Raw genomic sequence first — 21,101 nt, forward strand, 5'->3', positions numbered from 1 at the left:
GTAGCTGACACCCTCCCCCCGGAGGGGGGGGGCGAGCCGCCCGAGAAGGTGGGGAGAGAGGGAGCTCCCGGCGCCTCCGCGCTCGCTCCCGCCGGGGACTCAGGGCGCGGCGGAGCCCGGGCGGCGCAGGGAACAGCTGCCGCGGCGTCCTCCGGCAGCGCGCCGCTCTCCTCCGGGACCTGCGCCGGGAGGGGGCGGGGCGGGCAGGGGAGGGGAGAGCGAGCGAGCGGGCGGGCGGGAAGGGGCGGGGAGCGCGCTCCTGCGGCGGCAGCGGTGGCGGCGGCCGTCCTCATCCCAGCGGCCCAGCGCTCGAGTGCACGCGGGGCTTCGCAAATGGCTTGTCCCGCCCTGGGTCTGGAAGCTCTTCAGCCTCTGCAGCCGGAGCCGCCCCCCGAGCCCGCTTTCTCCGAGGCGCAGAAGTGGATCGAGGTAGGTGCTCGGGACTGGCGGGAGGCCTTGCAGGGGCGTCCGAAGCCACCTACCCGCACACACGGACGACAGGTCCAGTCTCGCCTCCCCCCGCCCCCCCCCCCCCCTACTTTCTTTTGCCAGCTGCTCCGGGTCATCCGCCCGGGGCCCCGGGCGAACTGCGATGCCTGGCACGGGTCTCGGGCGAGGGTGGGCGCGAATAAGGGACGCTGCAGTCTAGCTGCGCGCGTGGATAGCAGAAATCGGGCTCCTGCGCCTCCATCCCTCCTGCCTGCCAGCCGCGCAAATCTCAGCTCCCGCCGCTTCCACGCGGGGCCAAGGGAAGCGCTGTGCCCGCAGAGGCGCCGCAAAGGCGCAGGAAGCGCGAGACCCAGAGTGCTGCGGGCGCCGCATTTCAGGGGGTCCTGCTCACCGTCCTACCTTCTGCCTCTTGACGCCCCCCGCCCCCCCTCAACTACTCCCGAGCGGAGTTGGCAGTGTCTCCACGGAAGCGCGTACCCACCGGAGCTTCTGGCTGTATTCCTGGCAGTGGGTCAGGTGTGAGCCTGGCATAGAGCACAGGGCCGGCAGCCTGCAAGACCCACCTGCGAGCGCGCCATCCGCATAGAAGCTGCCTAGCCATTGGCAGCTCCCACTCCATGCCAGAGGCGGTGGGGCGGGCTCCCAGGGGCCGGGTACCGGCCCCGCTGCATATTTCACTTCTTAAATGACTCGGTGGCAGGCCAGGGAAATCACTGGAGCTCTCGGCTCAGTCCGGGAAGCGCTCGCTGGGTGATCCTGATTCTCGATGTCTATCTGTAGATGCAGTTTGGTGGCCCTGCGCTCTCGAAATGACGTGTCTGCCGGGGATCAGGACGCTTGGAGGGCGCGAGGGGGGAAAGGTGACCCCCTGTGATCCGTGCACTGAGCCTCTGTTTCGCTGGACCACCTTTCTGAAGGCTTAGCGGAAGGCAAATTTGACCCTTTTTCTCAGTGACAGGCAGCCCTCCTTGCCGATAGTTCAAAGGAAGAGAGGTACCGCTAAGTCATTGGCCCAGCAATGGTGAAGCCTGTTCCTACCCAGCTTGTCACTCAGTGACATCCCCTGTGGCACAACAGTTCTCAAGATGCTGCTGGGGTAACAGCGCTACATGGTACAGATTTGAACCTGCTGAGCTGCCTGCAGAAACCACCCTCACTTAAGGCTGCCCTAATGCTCCAGCAAGGGACCTCCACCTCACTGGGTTAACCTGCCGCCCGCAGGATTGTTAGGCAGAGTTTAGAAACATCTATTTAAAAATTGGGCTAAAGAAACAGAAGAATAAACTCGAGGCTTTTTTGAGAAAAACCCCAATCATATCTCTCTTATGGCTCATGACCAGATGAGAAGACCACTCGGGCTTTTAATTTTTGGTATGTGGCTGGAAAGGCTTGGGGCGCGATGGTGCTGTCTGTGCTGCCCCCAGGGCACACAGGAGACATATCCGTGTTTGCTGGCTTATTGAGAGTTGGAGAACTGTATTTTTCATGTTCTTGAACTTTAAAATTCTCAGGCGAGATTTTGGATGTGGAGAGTAGGTAAGGGGAGGGTATCAGGGCAGGGCAATCTTGCAATTCTTGAAGGCAAGTGGTTTATCTTCAATATCCTTAATCTAACATTGATATAGCCTACTTAAAAAAAATGTGTTGTAGTATAAATTACATGCAGGAAAGTGCACAAATCTTTTTTTTATTAATTTTTTTTACATTTTTTATTTATTTTTGAGAGACAGAGCACAAGTGGGGGAGGGGCAGAGAGAGAAGGAGACACAGAATCCGAAGCAGGCTCCAGGTTCCGAGCTGTCAGCACAGAGCCTGATGCAGGGCTCGAACTCACGAACTGTGAGATCATGACCTGAGCCGATCCAACGCCTAACCGACTAAGCCACTCAGGAGCCCCAGGAAAGTGCACAAATCTTAAGTGCACATCTCCACGAATGTTGTCACGTGTATATATACACAATTATAGTCCCCACCTAGGTGGAGATCTAAACCGTCTCCTTCAGCCCAGAGGACCACGGTCTGTTTTTAAGTGGTGGTGTACATTAGGCTACATATTTATTATGCAGGGCAGGATATCAGCTTTTGTCTTGGTTCCACTCGTTTTAAAAAAAGAAGGGCTTCCTTAGGAAAGCAGAGCCCCATTAGGCCCTGTGGACGGTCTGGCATTATTCGTCCTACCTTACCAGTATGCCAGTTTGAGCCTGCGAAAACCGAGGGTCGCGCGTGCCTTTAGGACCAGGCGCTCTGCTCTGCGCGTGCATTATTGAAGCGGCCTATCTCCTTTCAATTGCGGAGTTCGGTTTCTGGGAAAGGAGAGCTTCCCCTCCCAGGCTGTATAAAAAGGTATTTGCTCCAGGGAGAGATAGTGACCTCCCCCTTTCCTTCGCGGAGGTTCCTCTTGAAATGTAAATGCCGCGTCTACAAGCCCGGGGAACCCGGGAGCAGTAACAGATGGTTTTGCACGCAGTTGCCCGGTGAACAAAGATTCCTCAGCTAATATAGCAATAATGTAGCACTCAGAGCGAGCTGAATTCCTGGATGGATCGTTATCTCGAGACAATTGCATCTCCTTTAGGGGCCCCATTGTCTTCAGCGACATCCTCATTGGTAGGGCTTTGTTTTTCACTTTTGTTCCGTCGGTGATTAAATTTCCCACAGGCGCCCCTCCCCCCCTTGAGTGGTCAGGAATTTCACCCTTTCAGAAGAATGTTCCCTTGGGTGCAGCAGGTTAATCAACAAACTTTGCAGCTTGTCTCTCCTCCTCAGTCCTTGGTCTTCCTTGAGTCATGGGTTGGCGAGAAAAGGTTCATTCTTAATAAAGGCTTGAGGAACAAGCTCCATGAGATCACTTGTTAGTGAGGAATTTCTCAGCCTTCAGCCGGGGCTGTTGGAGGGCCGGGTTACTGGCAGGAAACGGTGGCCTGGGAACTGATGCTGCCACCTCAGCCCACCCCCAGTTTCTGCCTTAGCTGGCAAAGGTGAAAACCCTGATGGGGGTCACAGACCATGTGGGAACAGCTCCGTAAGGCGGTGCCTCTTTTTATAGCTGCATGTGTTCATGTGGGTTTAGGGCACCCCTAAAGGAGACAGCAAACTTCCAGTATTCGTTGTGGCTACCGGCAGGCAGGAGCCTAACTTCCTTCCAGATTCCTTTTCTAGAAGGCCTTCCTAAACAAAGGGGCAGCCAGGACAGCACTGGGATTAAGAGGTCAGACTTCGGAGCTGGGGAGTCTGGGTTTGAATCCTGGGTCTCTTGCCCTCTAGCTGCGTGACCTTAGGCCGCGTTTCCTCTCCTTTTGGTTCTAAACATTTTCTTTGAAAGCTAGCTCTATTTGTTATAAAACATAGTGTGGAAAGCATCTGTAAAACAGGGGCACTAATCATAGCTTGCCTATCTCTAGTGTGAGTGTGTGAGAATTAGATGAATTAATAGTTTTTAAATGCTTAGAATGGGACCCACTATTAGGAAGTGTCGAGTAGTGGTTGGCATTATCTCCATTACTACTGCTAGAACCACGACCATCATCACTACTAACATGATTAACACTCCTATTACTGCTATTATTGTCGTCTTCTACAGCTGTTTTGAAAGAAAATCTTCAGGACCCTGAGTTTCTTCCCGTAAAAAGTGTAATTCAATCACCTACCGATCTCATGCCGTTATTTACCTTGTTAGCTCTGAACACCTGGCCTAGAACTTAAGTAGATGCTCTGTTAACTTACATTCAAAGAGATTTAGGGATCAGAGCAAAACCAGTAATGTGTACTCATAAAATGATCCTGGTAGTCCATTAATGCTTAGAAAATCATTCCTCAATACTGTGTTGAAAATTTAAGCTTAATGCAGAATCTTTGTTACTAACCACTAGGCAGAGTGCTCAATGCCTCTCCTCTGGCAGACGACCCAGTAGTTAGGTTATTAGACACATAGTGGCTGTCTGAATATTCATCTCAAACATAGCACTGTTTTGTTCACTAAAGTTGTACCTGCGCCTGCTGGGAAGAAGGAGAAATCCCCCCCTCTGTTTCCCTTCCTTCCTTTCTTTCCTTTTTTCCCCTGATGATATTTACTGACTTACAGGAGTTTGTTAGCAGGTAGATGATTCTAATTTTTTTTTAGTAATCAAGACCCCCCCCCCCCCTTTGCCTCTCTGCCCACAACAATATTTATCTGTTCTAATCTGTAGTTCTTCTCTGCAGTGCCAAACACTTTCTGGAGAAACAGATGTCCCTTCAACTTGGTTTCAGTTATGATTTGGAATAGGTTGCCAGGTCTTTGAGGAGGGGTTGGAAATTTCAACCCAACTCAGCCTTGCTTGCTTCTCAACTCGAGAAGTCTCTGGACCCCTTTAACTTTAATCATAGCATGCCTCTGGGGCTTGGTGCTGAATATAATCTTATTTGTGACCTAATCCGTATTTCACAGGAGTGGGAACTAGTGCCGGGAGGGATCAGTTCCTCATTTTGGGTCATTTCCCCTGTCCATATACAATTGTTTTCTTATTCAACTGGGACCTGAGTTTGAAGATTAAAAGCACCGAGGATACCTTAGCTCTCCAAGACTGAAAGATGTTGTATTGTTTGGCAGTGGGGAAAATTTATGAGTAGTCTTTGAGAGAATCTAGCATTTAGCGGCCAGTAATATATGACATTTGCAATGTAATGACAAGTGAACATGTGCCATAAGTTATATAGTCGTTCAAATTCTCCACCTCTTAGGGACCCCATGAGTCTTACGTCTTTTTACCACAGCGAAGATGTAACTTTGCACATGCTTCTCCAGCATTGCCTGGAGACCTGAGGAAGAGGAAGAAAACCTTTGCTGGCTCGATGGAGAAAGGAGTAGGGGTCTGAATGGATATGTAAATTAGAGCAGGCAGCGTCTTTCTCACAAGGACATTTAAATAATCTGGCCTGTTTGTATGCAAGGGCTGCTGTGACACAAGGTTGTCATGTGGTAGGAGCACAGAGAGGTCCCACAGATTTGGGGAAAGGGGAAGCGGAATAGGAGGTTGAGCGGGTACTTCTTGCCCCAGCATCTCCCCGGAAACCGAGTTTGCATCAAGGGAGCTCCAAATGCAAGCCTGAGCTCTGGTCACCAGGAAGGGGTAGGGTGGGACGTGTGTTCCCAGCGACTGGAGCCCTTGGCCCCCTGCTCTCCGCTGATGCATGACAATGGAGCCGTGATGCAGACATCTGGCTGTGATTCTGTGGGTGGCAGTCAGTGCTAGGTGGGACCAGGCAGCTCCTGGAAATCAGCCTGCCAGCTTCTCTTTTTGCTTTGAATCACTCTGAAATTTAAGAGTGTTATAGTTAGGAGTACCATGGTAGTGATGATGATGGTAATGAAACTGAGGCTCATGATGAAAAAAGCTGATACTGAGTACTTACTGTGTGCTAGGTGCTAGGTTAAAAAGTCTGTGTCTGCATGAATCCCTTAGAAGTAAGTACTATTATCATCCCCATTTACAGATGAGAAAATTGAGGCTCTAAGAGATTTGGTATCTTGTCCAAAGTTAAAAGTAAGTTGGCATAACTAGGACTTAGGCACCGTTTCTAACTTTTATGAATATCTATATCTTTAGATACCTCAAATCTATAGTTGAGGAAATTGGGGCTTTCAGGAATCAGGGAACATGTCCAGAGTCACCTAGTCAGTAAGAACTTGTTCGAGTCAGGATTCAAACCCAGGCTGTCTGACTTTGCAACCCTTGTTGTCTGATCCTTATGTTGCTTCCCACATTAGGACCGGGTTTAACAACTCCTGTAAGGACTAAGCATCCTGTTCCTCTGACTGCAGAAATCTCCCATTCCCCCACCCCATTTCCCTGTAGGTGCGGACAGGATGTGGATTTCTGAAGCTGTGGGTCCCTAGACAACTCCCATGGGTGGTCTTTTTCCAGCTGCAGGACCTAGGGGCTCTCCTCACTTGGACACACCACGTGTGGGGTGTAACATTGGTGGGGAGCAGGAGACCAAGGAGGTGCACTATGGAGGCCCTCAGGTGAGAAGTATCAGGCTCCTCACCTTTGCCTGCTGCCTTCAGACCTCACGTTGCTAACGTAGGCATTGGAGTTGTTTGTGGTTCAGGATTGCTAGAATCTGGTTTCTGTCTCCTGTTGTCACTGCCACAGCCCACAGTCACTGTGCTGAACTTTTATTAGGGCCAAGTGGCCAATAGGTAGGTGAGAAGGTTTTAATTTTTTTAAAGCTTCCTGATTCATTATCATATGCTTGTTTAAAGAAGGCAGTACCAGAATATTATGTTTACGATCTTCAGGACCACGGCTCTCTCATTACAGTTTTCTCCCCAGTGCCTGTTGCACAGTGGGACTGAATAAATGCATAGTCTGTGTGTGCTTTTAACAGTATCTAATGGAGAAGGTGCACTATTCCATACTTTAGATTCCCCAGAGAGTTTGAGCCGAGACCCGTGTGGCCTGTTTTATTTTCCAAAGATGGGTGCGAAGCGATGTCTTTTCTCCGTGCTGATGTGTTTAAGCGCTGTTGGCGCATCCGTCTGAGGCCTTTACCACAGCTCCTTCACCTTCACCTGGGAGTGCTCCCATCTGGCTAGGATCGCACCTGGGAACAGCTTCGTTGTTGAGTTCAGCCAGGAAGCAAGTCCTTCCGAGAGAGGAGCTTGTCAGCCTCCCCTGGAGGTATCCCTGTCCCATCCCGAAGAACCAGAGGGTCTGAACAAAGCAGCTCTGTGACTTCTGGGAATCTTGGCAGGTACTCAGCATCCCTGTCACCTCCCTTGCAGTCTAACCTTAATCGTTCTGGCCTTCATTTTCATGGGTGAGGACTGAATCAGTTAACGCTGGTTGATCTTTGACTAAACTACTCTCACTGGAGCTAGGTTTTCTTTTTAAGGCCCGTTTGCTCTTCTGTGGTTCAGAAAAATGTACAGAACAATTTTATAATATTTCCCCTCATTTGTTCCTAAGGATGTGTGTGTGTTTACATCTGAAGCCAAAGAAAGGTCTCAGATATGGTCTTTTTGGGGTGGAGGGTTGGGTGGGAAAAAGGACAATTTCAGTGAAGTCAGATGAGGAAAGGAAAGGATAATAGAACTTTGTTTTTAAGTGATTGGGAAATATAAAAATAGCCTAAACTAGAGGGTTACTAGATGATACAGGGGAAAAAAATAGTTCTTAAAAAATGACAAAATATTTTTTTTTAATTTTTTTTTTAACGTTTATTTATTTTTGAGACAGAGAGAGACAGAGCATGAACGGGGGAGGGTCAGAGAGAGGGAGACACAGAATCTGAAACAGGCTCCAGGCTCTGAGCTGTCAGCACAGAGCCCGACGCGGGGCTCGAACTCACGGACCGCGAGATCATGACCTGAGCCGAAGTCGGCCGCTTAACCGACTGAGCCACCCAGGCGCCCCAAAAAATGACAAAATATTGGAAAGACTTCTGCCTGGACATGTGGAGATGTTATATCTCTCTCTGCAAGGAAAGATGATGTCATGGAGTTCAGTGCTGCTGTGGTAGAATTCCATGTTTGCAATGTTGAAAACAACACTCCCCGAGAGATGTCCTTGTGCAGCTGACCCTGACGGGATGGCCCTTGTATCTCAGGGAATTATCTTTGGCGTAAGGGAAAAAATGAGGTGACATAGTCATAGAACATGGACTTAAGGAATATCTTGGTGGGTACCTTTTCTCACTAAACTCATACTATCAGCAAAACTGCATCTTATATCTAGCGTGGGACCTTAAGAACAAAATATTGGTTAGGCTGAGAAAGCTCCATGTTTCCACGGCTCTGCATTCTGCCTGTGCTAGTAACTGTGGGGTAGCTAGTGCAAGATGCAGCTTGGACACCTGGTCAACCATAGAATTTAGAGCCATACCCCACCCATCTATCCCTAAATAGCCCATTAGGAGGCCATGTAAGAATAGACCTGCACTTGTTCTTTTTTTTTTTTTTTAAGTAAATGTCAAGGGCAAGGGCTTGTGGCATTTTTATTTCCATGACCCAACACTGTTATAAAAAATCCTCAGCCTTATTTTCCTTAACAAGGGATTGAAGTTTCATTTATTATGCTGAGTACACAGCTCTCTCTTCCTTCCCTAAGAAACATTTAAAAAAGAATGATATTCAAACAATTATCTTATTCTAATAGGAAACTGAACGAAGGCTAGGATAGACTCAGCCAGATGGTTTCAAATATGAAAATAATCAAATAATTATTTGGGACACTTGGCTCTCATTTGTAAGTTCACTTCAGTGTAAACACTAAAGATAAGCATTAATGGTGGAAATAAATATCAGTGTGTTAAAGCGTTTTAAATGAATTAAAAAATTTGTTTCCTGGAAAGTGGTTACTAAGCTCCAACAATGTGCCAGGCATAGTGCTAACAACCAGGGTCAGGTGGTGAACAACATACCTCGACTTCCCATCTACATGAAATACGCAAGGTTGTATGTGTATGAGTTGAGCTTGAACAATAAATACACAATTGCAAATTGGGGTAAATACTATGAAGACAAAAAATGGGGGCTTAAGAGAAAAGTATTTGAGGTGGACAAGGACTCAGTGAAAGTAATTAAGCGAAGACCATTGAAGGGTGCTGAATGGGGGAATTAGTTGGATACTGATTTATTGAAACAAGAGCTTGCATGCTTTCATTGTGATTATGCTTTGAGTAAAGGTAGAATAGAAATGCCATTAAAGTTCTCCAGATGTATTGAAGGTGCGTGTATGTGGAGGGGAGGGGGCAGGAAAGGGGGCTGAGTAAGAGTTCTTGAATGTTCTTGCAGGCCACTCAGAGTAAGGTTTGCATGATGATCACTGTACCTCTTAGACCCAGGCACTGAAAAATCAAGAACTCTTCTAAGAGAAGTGACAGAGAGGATCTTGGGATTTCTTTTCTCAGCCTGGACTCTGGAATTAAAATTCTTCTAGAAAATCTTATAAAATTCTTCTATAGAAGCCGTACCTCACTCTGTGGTAAGAAGAGGCTTGCAAGAAACCTGCCTGCCTTTTAGTGAGTAAGCAGAATGATTTTGTATGAGAATTTGGGTGATGACCTACACATGTCCTTTAACTGAGGAACTTGCCCCAGACTCCTCTAAAAGAAGGAACTTTCTAAACTAATAAAGTTATGTGCCATTTGGGAACCCCAGAAATTGTAAACTCTGGAGGTCTGTGACTTTGGTTTCTTTAAACCCTTGAAACCACCATCTCTAGACCCCCTTCCTCATGGTTCAATGTGGCTGCTAGAGACTCATCATCACATCATCTCTCCAGAAAGTAGGATGGAAAAATGGAAAATGAAGACTACATCCTTCCCTGATAAGATGCCTTTTAGACAATTCTTCCTGATACTTCTGCTTGTATTTTATTGCCCAGATTTTCAGTACCATGGCCACTCCTGGTTACAGGGAAGGCTGCAGTGTCCTCAGGTCATACTCTGGGTTCTGTTACTCAGAAGAAAGGGGAAAATGGCTCTTGAGGTAGGGGGACCCTGGGATGTCCTTTCTTCACTTCTCCAGGGACAGATCCTTTCCAGACAGAGCTTCAATATGTCTGCCTCTGAAAAAGACTCCCTGATTCCTCTAAGCCCATTAATCCTTCCTTCTCTGTGCAAATCTGGCATTTAGTATTCTGTTAGAAACGTTGTCATGTATCATTGTAACAAATGTATGGTTGCCTGGGATCTGCCTCCTTTGATAAACCCCAGAGCTCTTGTGGACAAGGACTGGGTTTTCGTCCCTGTCCCCACTCCTCCTCAGTCTGCTCCCCACTGGAGCCCCGTGGCCACATTACCCACGGCCTGAAAAGTTTCTCAGGGAGCCTGTGCCCAGCTACAATTGCCTGATTGGCACTTGGACTCAGCCGTGGCAGAGAAAATAGACTCTGTTGCTGCCCTGACAGGAAGCAAAGCTTTCTTTCTTTTTTTTTTTTTTTTTTAAGGCTGATTAAAAAAAGCAGTTTACCCAGTGGTTGCCTGGAGACAGTCAGTGATTGGACACTTGGAAAGTGATTTCACTGTTGGCTCTTAAGCAGGTGATATCAGTTGAAGGAATGACTTAGGAGGCCAACTTTCTCCTCAGGTTGGATTGGACTGATGTGGGGCTCACAGTTCCTGTCTGCAGGGATGGAGAGCAAACATCTCTGTTCTTTAAATAAACATGCCCCCGGCATTCTGGCCTGGGACTCTCCTCTCTTCCTCTCCCACCTCAGAGCAATCAGTCAGCTTCCTCTCTCTTACCTGTTGTGGGGGTCCAGATAAGTCCCACCTCTTAGCATGAAAGAAAGATCAGAGTACGTCTACTTACAGGATATTTTTTTTAAAAAAAGGCACTGAGGAATTTTTATTACAGTGGTGGCCTGTATGAGTTCTTATTAGATAGGTATTTTTAAAAGGAGAATACCCCATAAAAACTAATGACCAGTAGCTGGCAGTAAAAAATGACCATGGCTATGACCATCAATTGTCATGACCCAATGGAAACCCCGAGAAATAGCATCCTCTCTGCCTTTCCTGCAGAAAATGTACAAAGGACCTTTTGGAGCTGAATGTTGTCATCGGCCAACAGATGTAGTTGCCGCCTGTTTCCACAGAGACCTTGCAAGATGTCATAAATAGGAGGGGTGGGTGACAAGTGGAGCCTGATTCATCATGTTGCAAAAGTTGACAGAATGTGATAACATCAAGTGATAAAGTGGCGAGTTCAGTGCCAAGGAAAATAGTAATAGTTAACATATTTCCAGACCACTATGTATGTGCCTGTGCCTAGTCTAGGCCCTTGTTTGAGTTAATGGGATTATACTATATGTATAGTATATCTATACTATACATATAGTATATCTATATTGCATAATTATAATTGTATAAATTATATTGTATAAATATAACTGTATATATATCTATAGTATATATGTATAGTGCATACAGCACACCTAGCATTGTGCCTGGTACATAGGTGCTTCTCAGGTAAGCACCATTTTATGCCCATTTTACAGACAAGAAAACTGGAATACAGTTACCTGATTTGCCTGGTATCATACAACTAAGTGGCAGGGTTGGAGTTTGTACCCAGGCAGTCCCATTCCAGAGCTTGAGCTTGGGCTAGTGACTGCTGTGCTCCAGAAGAAAAAGCAAAACTTCTAAAAGTCATGATCCCAACTAACTCTCTAACCAAGCAGGTGACCTGCCCTCCCACTCTCCCTCCTTTCCCCTAAACAGCTGTTTATTGAACATCTTCTTTGTGCATGGTGCTATTAGTTGCTAGGAAACAGTTTTGTCTGTGCTAGTAATTTGCAGTGGTCTTACTGCTTTTTTTCAGTGTTCTGGTTACAAAATTGAATGGGATTTGAGCCTTCTGCCTGAAGTCTCTATTTCCCATAAGCCCTGTTATTTTTTAGTGTGTGATTTTGCAAAACACGAGGTTGGCTATTTGTCTTACTTTGGGACATTATTCATTCACTTTCAGGGATGTGTGTATTGTTTTGCAATAGAAAGACTTGGATCTTAACGTTTTATACAGACTTACTTTCTTTTCACTCACAAGCTCTTGCGTACAGCTGTAATCTGGGAATCTGGGATCTTGGGTCATAAGGAGACTTTTTTTTAGGAACTTCACATTTCCTATCCACTGTCACAAGACCTTGGACACTCGGCAGTATGTGAGACACCCGTGGTTGCTGCCCTTGTGCGATTATATTTCACCGTGAACACAGAATTCTGAGCCCAGAATTCCACGTGTCATACATGTTCAGAAAGGGAAGAGCAGGTGTTGTGGATCGTGGAGAAGCTGGGACCACCTTGGGCCTTAGGCGGGCCTCTGAGGAAGGGCTGTTTAGGCTGAGACCCAAAGGATGAGCAGGAACTGGCCAGTCAAAAAGGAACAGGATGTGTGGAAGGGACAAAGGAGCCCATCGAGGTGCCGGTGCCAAGGACTGCTCGGCCCTCAGGCAGAAGGTGTCTTCAGTGCTGCCTGGCCCGAGCCTGGGGCCAAGGATGGCTCTCTCTGGAAGGTCAGATCTTCTTCAAACTCCCGCAAATTAGCATAGTCCATGACAAAAGTTTTTGAAGGCTTGTAACCTGGCTGGCCCTGTTCTAAGCATTTTACTTCCCACCCATCCTGTGAGCTAAGTTCAAACTCTTTTTAATTCCCACTTTATAGAGAAACAAGTGACGTCACACAGTCATTAGGTTGTGGAGCTGACCTTCAGACCCAGGCAGCCTGGCTGGTAACCACTGTGCCATGGGGTGTGATACAGGCTCTTCACCAAGAGCATCCTTGAGGGATAGTGGCGAGGGGAGCGTAGTGAGGAATGTGGGGTGGGGTTGGGGAATGCCTAAGGATGCAGGAGGCCAGTGTTGGCCTTAGACATGCTTTCGGTATTTTTGAAGAAAGCTTGATAGTTGGTGCCACCTAGAAAGGAGAAAGAGCTTATCCAAAGGAGGTTCCAGGCATGTCCCCAACTCCACATTCTAATGCATATGGGGACTCTGGGCCCCTAGTGGCCTGATGGACCCTGTTGTTCTGATATGGTAGGTACTGTTCTGATATGGTGGATCCCCACTTCAGAAAAAGCTGACTCAGCAGCAAAATGTTATCAGTAAGGACAAGGATTCCCTCAGCCTTTCACTGAGCTGTGCATTATGGGGCTTTATGCTCAGGATTTACACAGTGCATCCACACCTGTCCTACACTATCCTGGGAAGTCTAGGCTTTTCCTATTGAGGGCTGGCTGGGCAAGACCAAATCCAGTCCTCATGTTCTCTTTACGCCCTCTGGGCAAAGGAAGGAGACCCATCCCTCTTCTGTGATCACCAGGGGAATAGATGAGTCGATTAGCTTAAGCTAAACAGGGTCCACCCTGGTCCATCTCTAACAAAGATTCCGGCTACTACCCAATAGCAAAGCGCTGAATTCCCTAAAGTCAAGTCTGGGGAAGTAGATACCAACATTTTAATTAAAATGTGATAGTATATAGGAATGCATACACAGGGGTGGAAAGACTATAGGGAAAAGCAAGGAAATTTTTTTTTAAAATAAAAACTCAGAAAAGTGGCTAGTTCTTGGAAGTGAGCATGAGGTTTGAGACTTTAAAGAAGGCTTTAAGAGATTGTTTTATTCCTGTTTTTATAAGACTAGACAAGGGTCAGTTTTAAAGATGTCATTGAGGGGCGCCTGGGTGGCTCAGTCAATTAAGTGTCCGACTTCAGCTCAGGTCATGATCTCACGGTTTGTGAGTTCGAGGCCTGTGTTGGCCTCTGTGCTGACAGCTCAGAGCCTGGAGCCTGCTTCAGATTCTGTGTCTCCCTCTCTCTCCCTGCTCATGCTCTGTCTCTCAATAATAAATAAACATAAAAAAAAAAAAGAATAGCAATTCAGGAATTTAGTGTTGCAATAAAGTTGATTTAAAAAAAAATAAAGATGTCATTGAATGGCAGGCGCTCAACCCAGCATCTCACTGGTTTTCCTAGCATTGGGCTCTGCGCTGGCAGCTCAGAGCCTGGAGCCTGCTTCGGATTCTGTGTCTTCCTCTCTTTCCCATTCACTCTCTCAAAAATGAATAAACATTTAAAAAATGAAAAAAATAAAAAATAATATAACCCATACAACTCAATAGCAAAAACCCCAGACAATCCAATTAAAAAATAGGCAGAGGAACTGAATAGAGATTTTTCTTTTTCTTTTTTTCAATATATGAAGTTTATTGTCAAATTGGTTTCCATACAACACCCAGTGCTCATCCCAAAAGGTGCCCTCCTCAATACCCATCACCCACCCTCCCCTCCCTCCCACCCCCCATCAACCCTCAGTTTGTTCTCAGTTTTTAAGAGTCTCTTATGCTTTGGCTCTCTTCCACTCTAACGTCTTTTTTTTTTTTTTTTCTTCTCCTCCCCCATGGGTTTCTGTTAAGTTTCTCAGGATCCACATAAGAGTGAAACCATATGGTATCTGTCTTTCTCTGTATGGATAAAAAAATTGTGGTTTATATACACAATGGAGTACTACGTGGCAATGAGAAAGAATGAAATATGGCCCTTTGTAGCAACGTGGATGGAACTGGAGAGTGTTATGCTAAGTGAATAGAGATTTTTCCAGAGAGGACATGCAAATGGCCAACAGGTACAGGAAAAGGTGCTCAACATCACTAATCATCAGGGAAATGCAAATCAAAATCATAATGAGATATCACCCCACACCAGTTAGAATGCTTATCATCAAAAAGACAAGAGATAACAAATGTTGGTGTGAGGGTAGAGGAAAGAGAGCCCTTGTGCACTGTTGGTGGGAACGTAAATTGGTGCAGTCACTATGGAAAACAGTATAGAGGTTTCTGAAAAATTAAAGATAGAATTACCATATGGCCCAGCAATTCTACTTCTGGGTATATATCCAAAGGAAATGAAAACAATGAGAAAAAATATTTGCACACCCATGTTTATTAAAGCATTATTCACTATAGCCAAGATATGGAAACAATCCAAGTGCCCATCAATGGATAAATGGATAAAGATGTGATGTTTGTGTATGCATACACACATGCATGCACACACACGTGCACGCACGTGCGCGCACACACATACACACACACACAGAAATATTATGCAGCCATGAGAAAGAAGGAAATCCTGTCATTTGTGACAACATGGATGGAACTTGAGGACATTATGCTAAGTGAAATATGCCAGACAGAGAAAGACAAATACTGCATGGTATTACTTACATGTGGAATCTTAAAAAAGAAAAGAATTTTAAACTCATAGAAATAGAGAGTAGAAAAGTGTCTGCCAGGGGTTGGGGATGGAGGAAATAGGGAGAGGTTGGTAAAAGGATACAAACTTGAAGCTGTAAGAAAAATAAAGTTGAAGATCTAAAGTATAACATAGTGACCATTGTTGATAACAGGTGTTGTATCACTGACATTTGCTAAGAGTAGAATTTAAATGTTTATATATATTTATATATATATTAATATATATAAAAATATATATATAAATATATATATAAATATATATATAAATATATATATAAATATAAATAAATAAATATATATATATTCTCATATATATGTTGTCATATGTATATTTGTATTTATATAATGTATAAAAATAAATATGTGAGGTGAGAGATGAGATGAGAGAAATTCTTTCACAATGTATACATATATCAAATTATCACAATGTGTGCTTTAAATATCTTACAGTTTTATCAATTATACCTCAGTAAAGCTGAAGATAAAAGAATATAGAAAGATCCATCCTGGGTACTCCTGTTTTCCTTTCTTCCCAGTGTATCTGGACCTTTCCACTGAGTTATAAAACAGCTTTTAAAAAATGTTCAAAATGAAAGTATTCGATACCAGCATCTGATTTGTTTTCCCCATTTAATTCCATGTTCCTCAGGTAACAATGTATTTTTTAAAGCCTGAAGCCTAGAAATAGCAAAACCACACAGTTGCTATTTGCTGGATACTCTGGCTGGAGAGTGTTGGGCTCCGGGCCTGTGCACTCCCCAGGCATGTGGGGCCCTTCTAAAAGTGGAGAGGCGGCTGTTGCCCACTGATCCCCTGGTTGAGTGACCCAGATTGGCACAGCGCAGCTGGGTCCTATGCAGAGCCAGCACGGGAAGGAGGAGTGTAAAAATAAAAACTGGTTGGACAGCTTAGATGGAGTCAGGATACTTGAAAGCTTACTGACCACTTTGCTAGTCCTTGATCCGATTTTCACTTCATTGTAATATTGTTTAGAAGGATGGTTTTCTAGTTTCTTAGATTTGGTAAAATAGTTTCATACAGCATAGCAAAATAAAGCCTGGGTTACTTTTTGTATACATAGAAGATATGTTTTTGGGGGCACCTGGCTGGCTCAGTCGGAAGAGTGTGCTACTCTTGATCTTTGGGTTGTGAGTTCAAACCCCATATGGGGTACAGAGATTACTAAAATACATACATACATACGTACATACATACATAAATGCATACTTAAAAAGAAAATTTTTTTTGTGTTTAGAGCCTTTCCCCCTTGATATGAGCCTCTTATTTATCTCATTATTCAAGATACAAGAATTCAATAAACTTTGTTTCCAAAGGCATCTCTTTTATGGAGTTACTCTTTGAAATAAGATCTCTCTCTCTCTCTCTCTCTCTCTCTCTCTCTCTCTCACTCGCTCTCTCTGTTTTGGTTAATACAATGAAATGAGCCTGTCATTATAGAGTGTTTTTTAAAAATATAGTTTTCTTGGGGCGCCTGGGTGGCTCAGTCGATTGAGCATCCGACTTCGGCTCAGGTCATGATCTCACAGTCTGTGGGTTCGAGCCCCGCATCAGGCTCTGTGCTGACAGCTCAGAGCCTGGAGCCTGTTTCAGATTCTGTGTCTCCCTCTTTCTCTGACCCTCCCCTGTTCATGCTCTCTCTCTGTCTCAAAAATAAATAAACGTTAAAAAAATTTAAAAAAAATATATAGTTTTCTTTGTAACAACAACAAAAAATGAGTAACAGTGTTTAAATACAGTGTCGATTATCCGACCAGAATAATTTTTCAATCCTGCCATTCTTTTGGATTTTGACATTTGTGTTTTTAAAGTGTGAATTTGCTAGTTTTTAAAGCTCTTGTCCCTATTATTAGAAATATTGAGATTTTAGGAGCACCTGGGTGGCTCAGTCGGTTACGTGTCCAACTTCAGCTCAGGTCATGATCTACAGTTCATGGGTTTGAGCCCCACATTGGGCTCTGTGCTGACAGCTCAGAGCCTGGAGCCTGCTTCAGATTCTGTGTCTCCCCCCTCTCTGCCCCTCACCCACTCACACTCTGTCTCTCTCTCTCTCTCTCTTAAAAATAAATATTAAAAAACAAGAAATATTGAGATTTTATTTTTGGCATTTGACCAAGAGATTTTTTCTTTTAGTGTTTTCCTCAGTTACTGATAGCTTTGAACTATGTGAGATTTTTTTTCTTCCATCCTGTATGCTTTGTGGCTTTTAATGTAAACCTCTCTCTGTGATCTGTAGATCAAAATTAAATCTCCAAATGGCCTCTTGCAATAGAGTTATAAAGAATATTAAATATTTATGTTTAAAATATATGGGAAATACGTGTATAAGTTATTTAAAAATGACCTTAAAATACCTAATAGAGAAACATTTCTGAAAAAGATTCTTTTTCTGCAATGTTTGTATCATCCTGCTAGCTTGGAGTAAGAGTTCTTCTAAGAATTTCCTTACATTTTTCACTCATTAAGTTATTCATTTACAAAAACCTAAGGGACTGCTAATGGCTCTGAGTGTCTTTCTGGGGTGATGGAAGCATTCTAGAATTAGGTAGTGGTCATGATTGCCCCTTCATTTATAGTACCTAGTGAAAGTACTAAAAGATTCTGATATATACACTTTAGGAGGGTTTTATGGTATATGAAATATATCTCAACAATGTCAAGAGTTCTGAATGTCCTAAGCACTGTTCTCAGCCTTCAAGACATGTAAACAAATTAAGACTTCTGTGTATGTATTAGTCAACTCTTGGCACAGTATTGTGGTGTAACAAACCACGTCCAAAGCTCAGTGGCAGATAGTGATGCTTCTTTTTTCTTGCTCACGGATCCAAGGGACAGCTGGAGTGGTTCTGCTTCAATCTCTGGGTTGGCCGCATTCAGCTCAGGGCTGTGGGTTGGGTACAGGTCTGCTTCTCGTGTCTCTGTGTTCTCCTTGGATCAGAAGCAAGCGAGGGGATGTTGTCTTCGTGGCAAATGAATGACAGGTGCACTACAGCACAGTCAAATCATAAATGGCTTTAAAATCTCCACTTGCTTCACATCTACTCATGTTGTACTATCAAAGCAAGAAACGTGGCCAGGTCCGGAGTCCTGGGATAACGAAAGACATTCTAACTTACAGTGGGAGGGGAGTGGAGGGAATATATGGTGAATAATACTTCAGTCCATCACAAAGTATTAGGAAGCAAGTTTGTGTATGTTTTCTTGGAGCCACAATGGAAGAAGTGAACATTTCTTCTTTGGCAGGGATTGGCATCTTTGAGGAGATGGGTGTTGGGTTGAGGCATGAAAAATAAGCAAATATTGATATTTGGATGAGAAAGGTAAGAGTGAGGAATGGTGAGAACAAGGGCTGGAGAAGACCTTCTAGATTGTGAGAGTGGCTTAAGCAGAGGCATGGAGGTTTGTCGGAGCAGGGTACATTTAGATTAGCTGCATTGCTGGAGTACAGCATTTGCCATGAGAAAAGACTCCGGGTGATATCAATGAAGGCCCTGCGCATCATGCTTTAGGATTTGGTGCCGGAACTAAAAGGGCTGGGCTCCAGAATCAGACGGCCTGAGTTAAAAACTTGACTGTGCCATTTACGAGCTCTTTGACCCATGGGGAACTTACTTGGCTTCTGTGGAGACTTAGTTCATCTTCTATGTAATGGTAAAGGTATTCTCAGTGTCTGAGTCAGGAATTGTGGTTAACGTTAGAAAATTAATACATGTAAGGCCCCAATAAAGGCGTTTGACACGTGGTCAAATGTTCAATAGGTGTTAACTGCTATTCATACTTTAATATTGAATTTGGATTTTATCCGTAAGGCATAGGGAATAACTGAAACGTAGGGAAGGGACGTAATTATAGTATTTTTCAGGATGATGACCTTGGCGGCAACATAGGGAATGATTATAGAGGCCAGTGCTAAAGCAGAGGGGCTAGAGTTGTTGCAGGAATATAGACAAGAGGTGATGATGGTAACGACAGTGGGAGCGAATGTGAAGGATGTAAAATTGATGGAATTCAGTGGCTGAATGGATGTGGGAGGAAAGTGGAAAAATGGAGACATCGAGGGCAGCTCCTGAATATATAGCTTGGTTACCGGGGTGCAGTGATTTCCCAAGGTGGGGAAGCCTGGAAGAGGGGTGGTGTGAGGAGAGAGGATGAGTTCCGGCTTGCGTGTGTGCTTTGAGGACCCCGTGAGATATTCAAGAAGCAGGTCTGTGGTTGTGGGAGTTAGGAGGACAGTGTGAACTGCTTTGTTATCACAGTGGTTGCAGTGGCTCAAGGCTTGTGGGAGGCGTGAAAACAGAGAGGGACTGTAGATTACTACTTCATGGTGCCTGCCAGTGGAGAAGGGAGAGCAGCGAGGACCGAGAAGAGAGGAGTGTGGCCACGGTCAGATTTTTTTGGTTCTGCGTTTAAGGACGGGAGAGACTGGAACATATCAGAAAGCTTTCAGAGAAGAGAAGGGGAGCTACAGCTTATCTGACAGAGAGAAGAAAGGATTGGTAAAACAAGGTTCCTGAGATACACAGGGAGGGTATTGAGAGTATATAGAAACATAAGAAGGGACATTTCTAGCTATTTGTCAAGAAAACTTAAAGTTTTGTGATGGTGCATAATCTTTGCTCTATAACAAATTAACCCAAAGCACAGAAGCTTAAACCAACACATATTCATTATTTCATTGTTTTTGTGAGTCAGACATTAGGGAAAGATTGAACAGATAGTTCTGTGTCAGGGTCTTTTTTGAGGTTGCAAACAGGAGGTTGGCTGGGGCTGCAATCACCTGACAGCTTGACTGGGGCTGGGAGGGCCTGTTGTAAGATGCTCACTCATGTAAGCAGGAGCTTCCGGTCTTTGCTGGCTGTTGGCAGGAGGTCTTAGTACCTTACTATCTAGGCCTCTCCGTGGGGCTGCTTGTGTGTCCTAATAACATACAGCTGACTTCCCCCTCCCCTCCTGAGTGAGTGACTCAAAAGAGCAAGGAGGAGGGCACAACTCTTACTGTGAATTAGCCTTAGACTTACAGGCTTCCGTATCTGCCACAGTCTATTCCCTAGAAATGAGTCACTAAGTATAGTCTACACTCAAGAGGAGGGGAATTAGGCTCCACTTTCAAAGGGAGGAGCTTAAAGAAGTGGTGGACATATTTGAAGCCACCACAAGTGGCTATAGAATCAGCATGTCCTTTTAACTCAGTGTTCGTGTGTCGTGTTTGATATATAAAGGATTCATTATTAGATATTCTAATCTGTAATCATTAGTCCTAATCTAGTCTATTTGGATAAATGGTAAGCTTGGGATGTTCTCTCTAGATATGTCTTCTAAAATGAACCTAGTCTTTTAAATTATAAGGTTACAAACAACACCAAACAATAGAGTGATAGAAGAGCTTCCGGACCTGAATCTCACCCTGATGCAGGTAATCACTGGTCCTATGGACCATTTACACCCAAATCCACATTGCCCCCAATTTTGCTTAATTCTGGGGCCTTTCATTCAAATAAAGTCTTAGAGGAATTTGGGATATTCTCAAATTTTATTTTTTAAAATAAGCCTTCAATAATGATTCCCATGGCCCTGCTAGCAGATATCTCTAGCTCAGCAGTTCCCGGCTCGGGTTGCACATTACGGTCACTTGGGAGCTTTCAATTTAAAATGATCTGGATCAGGGCCTGGGAATTGTTAGTTCGTAACGGTTTCCCCCAAGTGATTCCAGTGTGCAGTCGGGGTGGAGAACCCAGCAGATGACAAAACAAGGGAGTAAGTTGCGCAGGGCAATATTGGCAGATGTAAGATTCAAAACTTATTTTAATGATTATTTCCGTGGGGCGTGTGTGAGGGATGTGCATCCAGGGAATATTATATTTTCTGCCAACAACATCATTCCTGGCTCATGTGATG

General features: G+C 44.8%; 1 protein-coding gene across 8 annotated transcripts in view; it reads left to right on the forward strand.

Annotated features, from left to right (window-relative positions):
* Positions 1-225: 225 nt before the first annotated feature.
* LIMCH1 (LIM and calponin homology domains 1) overlaps positions 226-21,101 on the forward strand; it is a 327,502-nt gene continuing 306,626 nt past the window's right edge. For 4 of the 8 annotated variants that reach the window (XM_060655155.3, XM_060655156.3, XM_060655158.3 and 1 more), the window contains exon 1: positions 233-429. In XM_060655155.3, the coding sequence (XP_060511138.2) occupies positions 334-429 (96 nt within the window). In that variant the 5' untranslated portion in view covers positions 233-333. Of the gene's footprint in view, positions 430-21,101 lie in introns of all 8 variants that reach the window. The other 4 variants (XM_060655159.3, XM_060655161.3, XM_060655162.3 and 1 more) reach the window with 2 other exon arrangements.

Source organism: Panthera onca, chromosome B1 (assembly GCF_046562875.1).
Source record: "Panthera onca isolate mPanOnc1 chromosome B1, mPanOnc1 haplotype 2, whole genome shotgun sequence".
NCBI classification, from domain to species: domain Eukaryota; kingdom Metazoa; phylum Chordata; class Mammalia; order Carnivora; family Felidae; genus Panthera; species Panthera onca.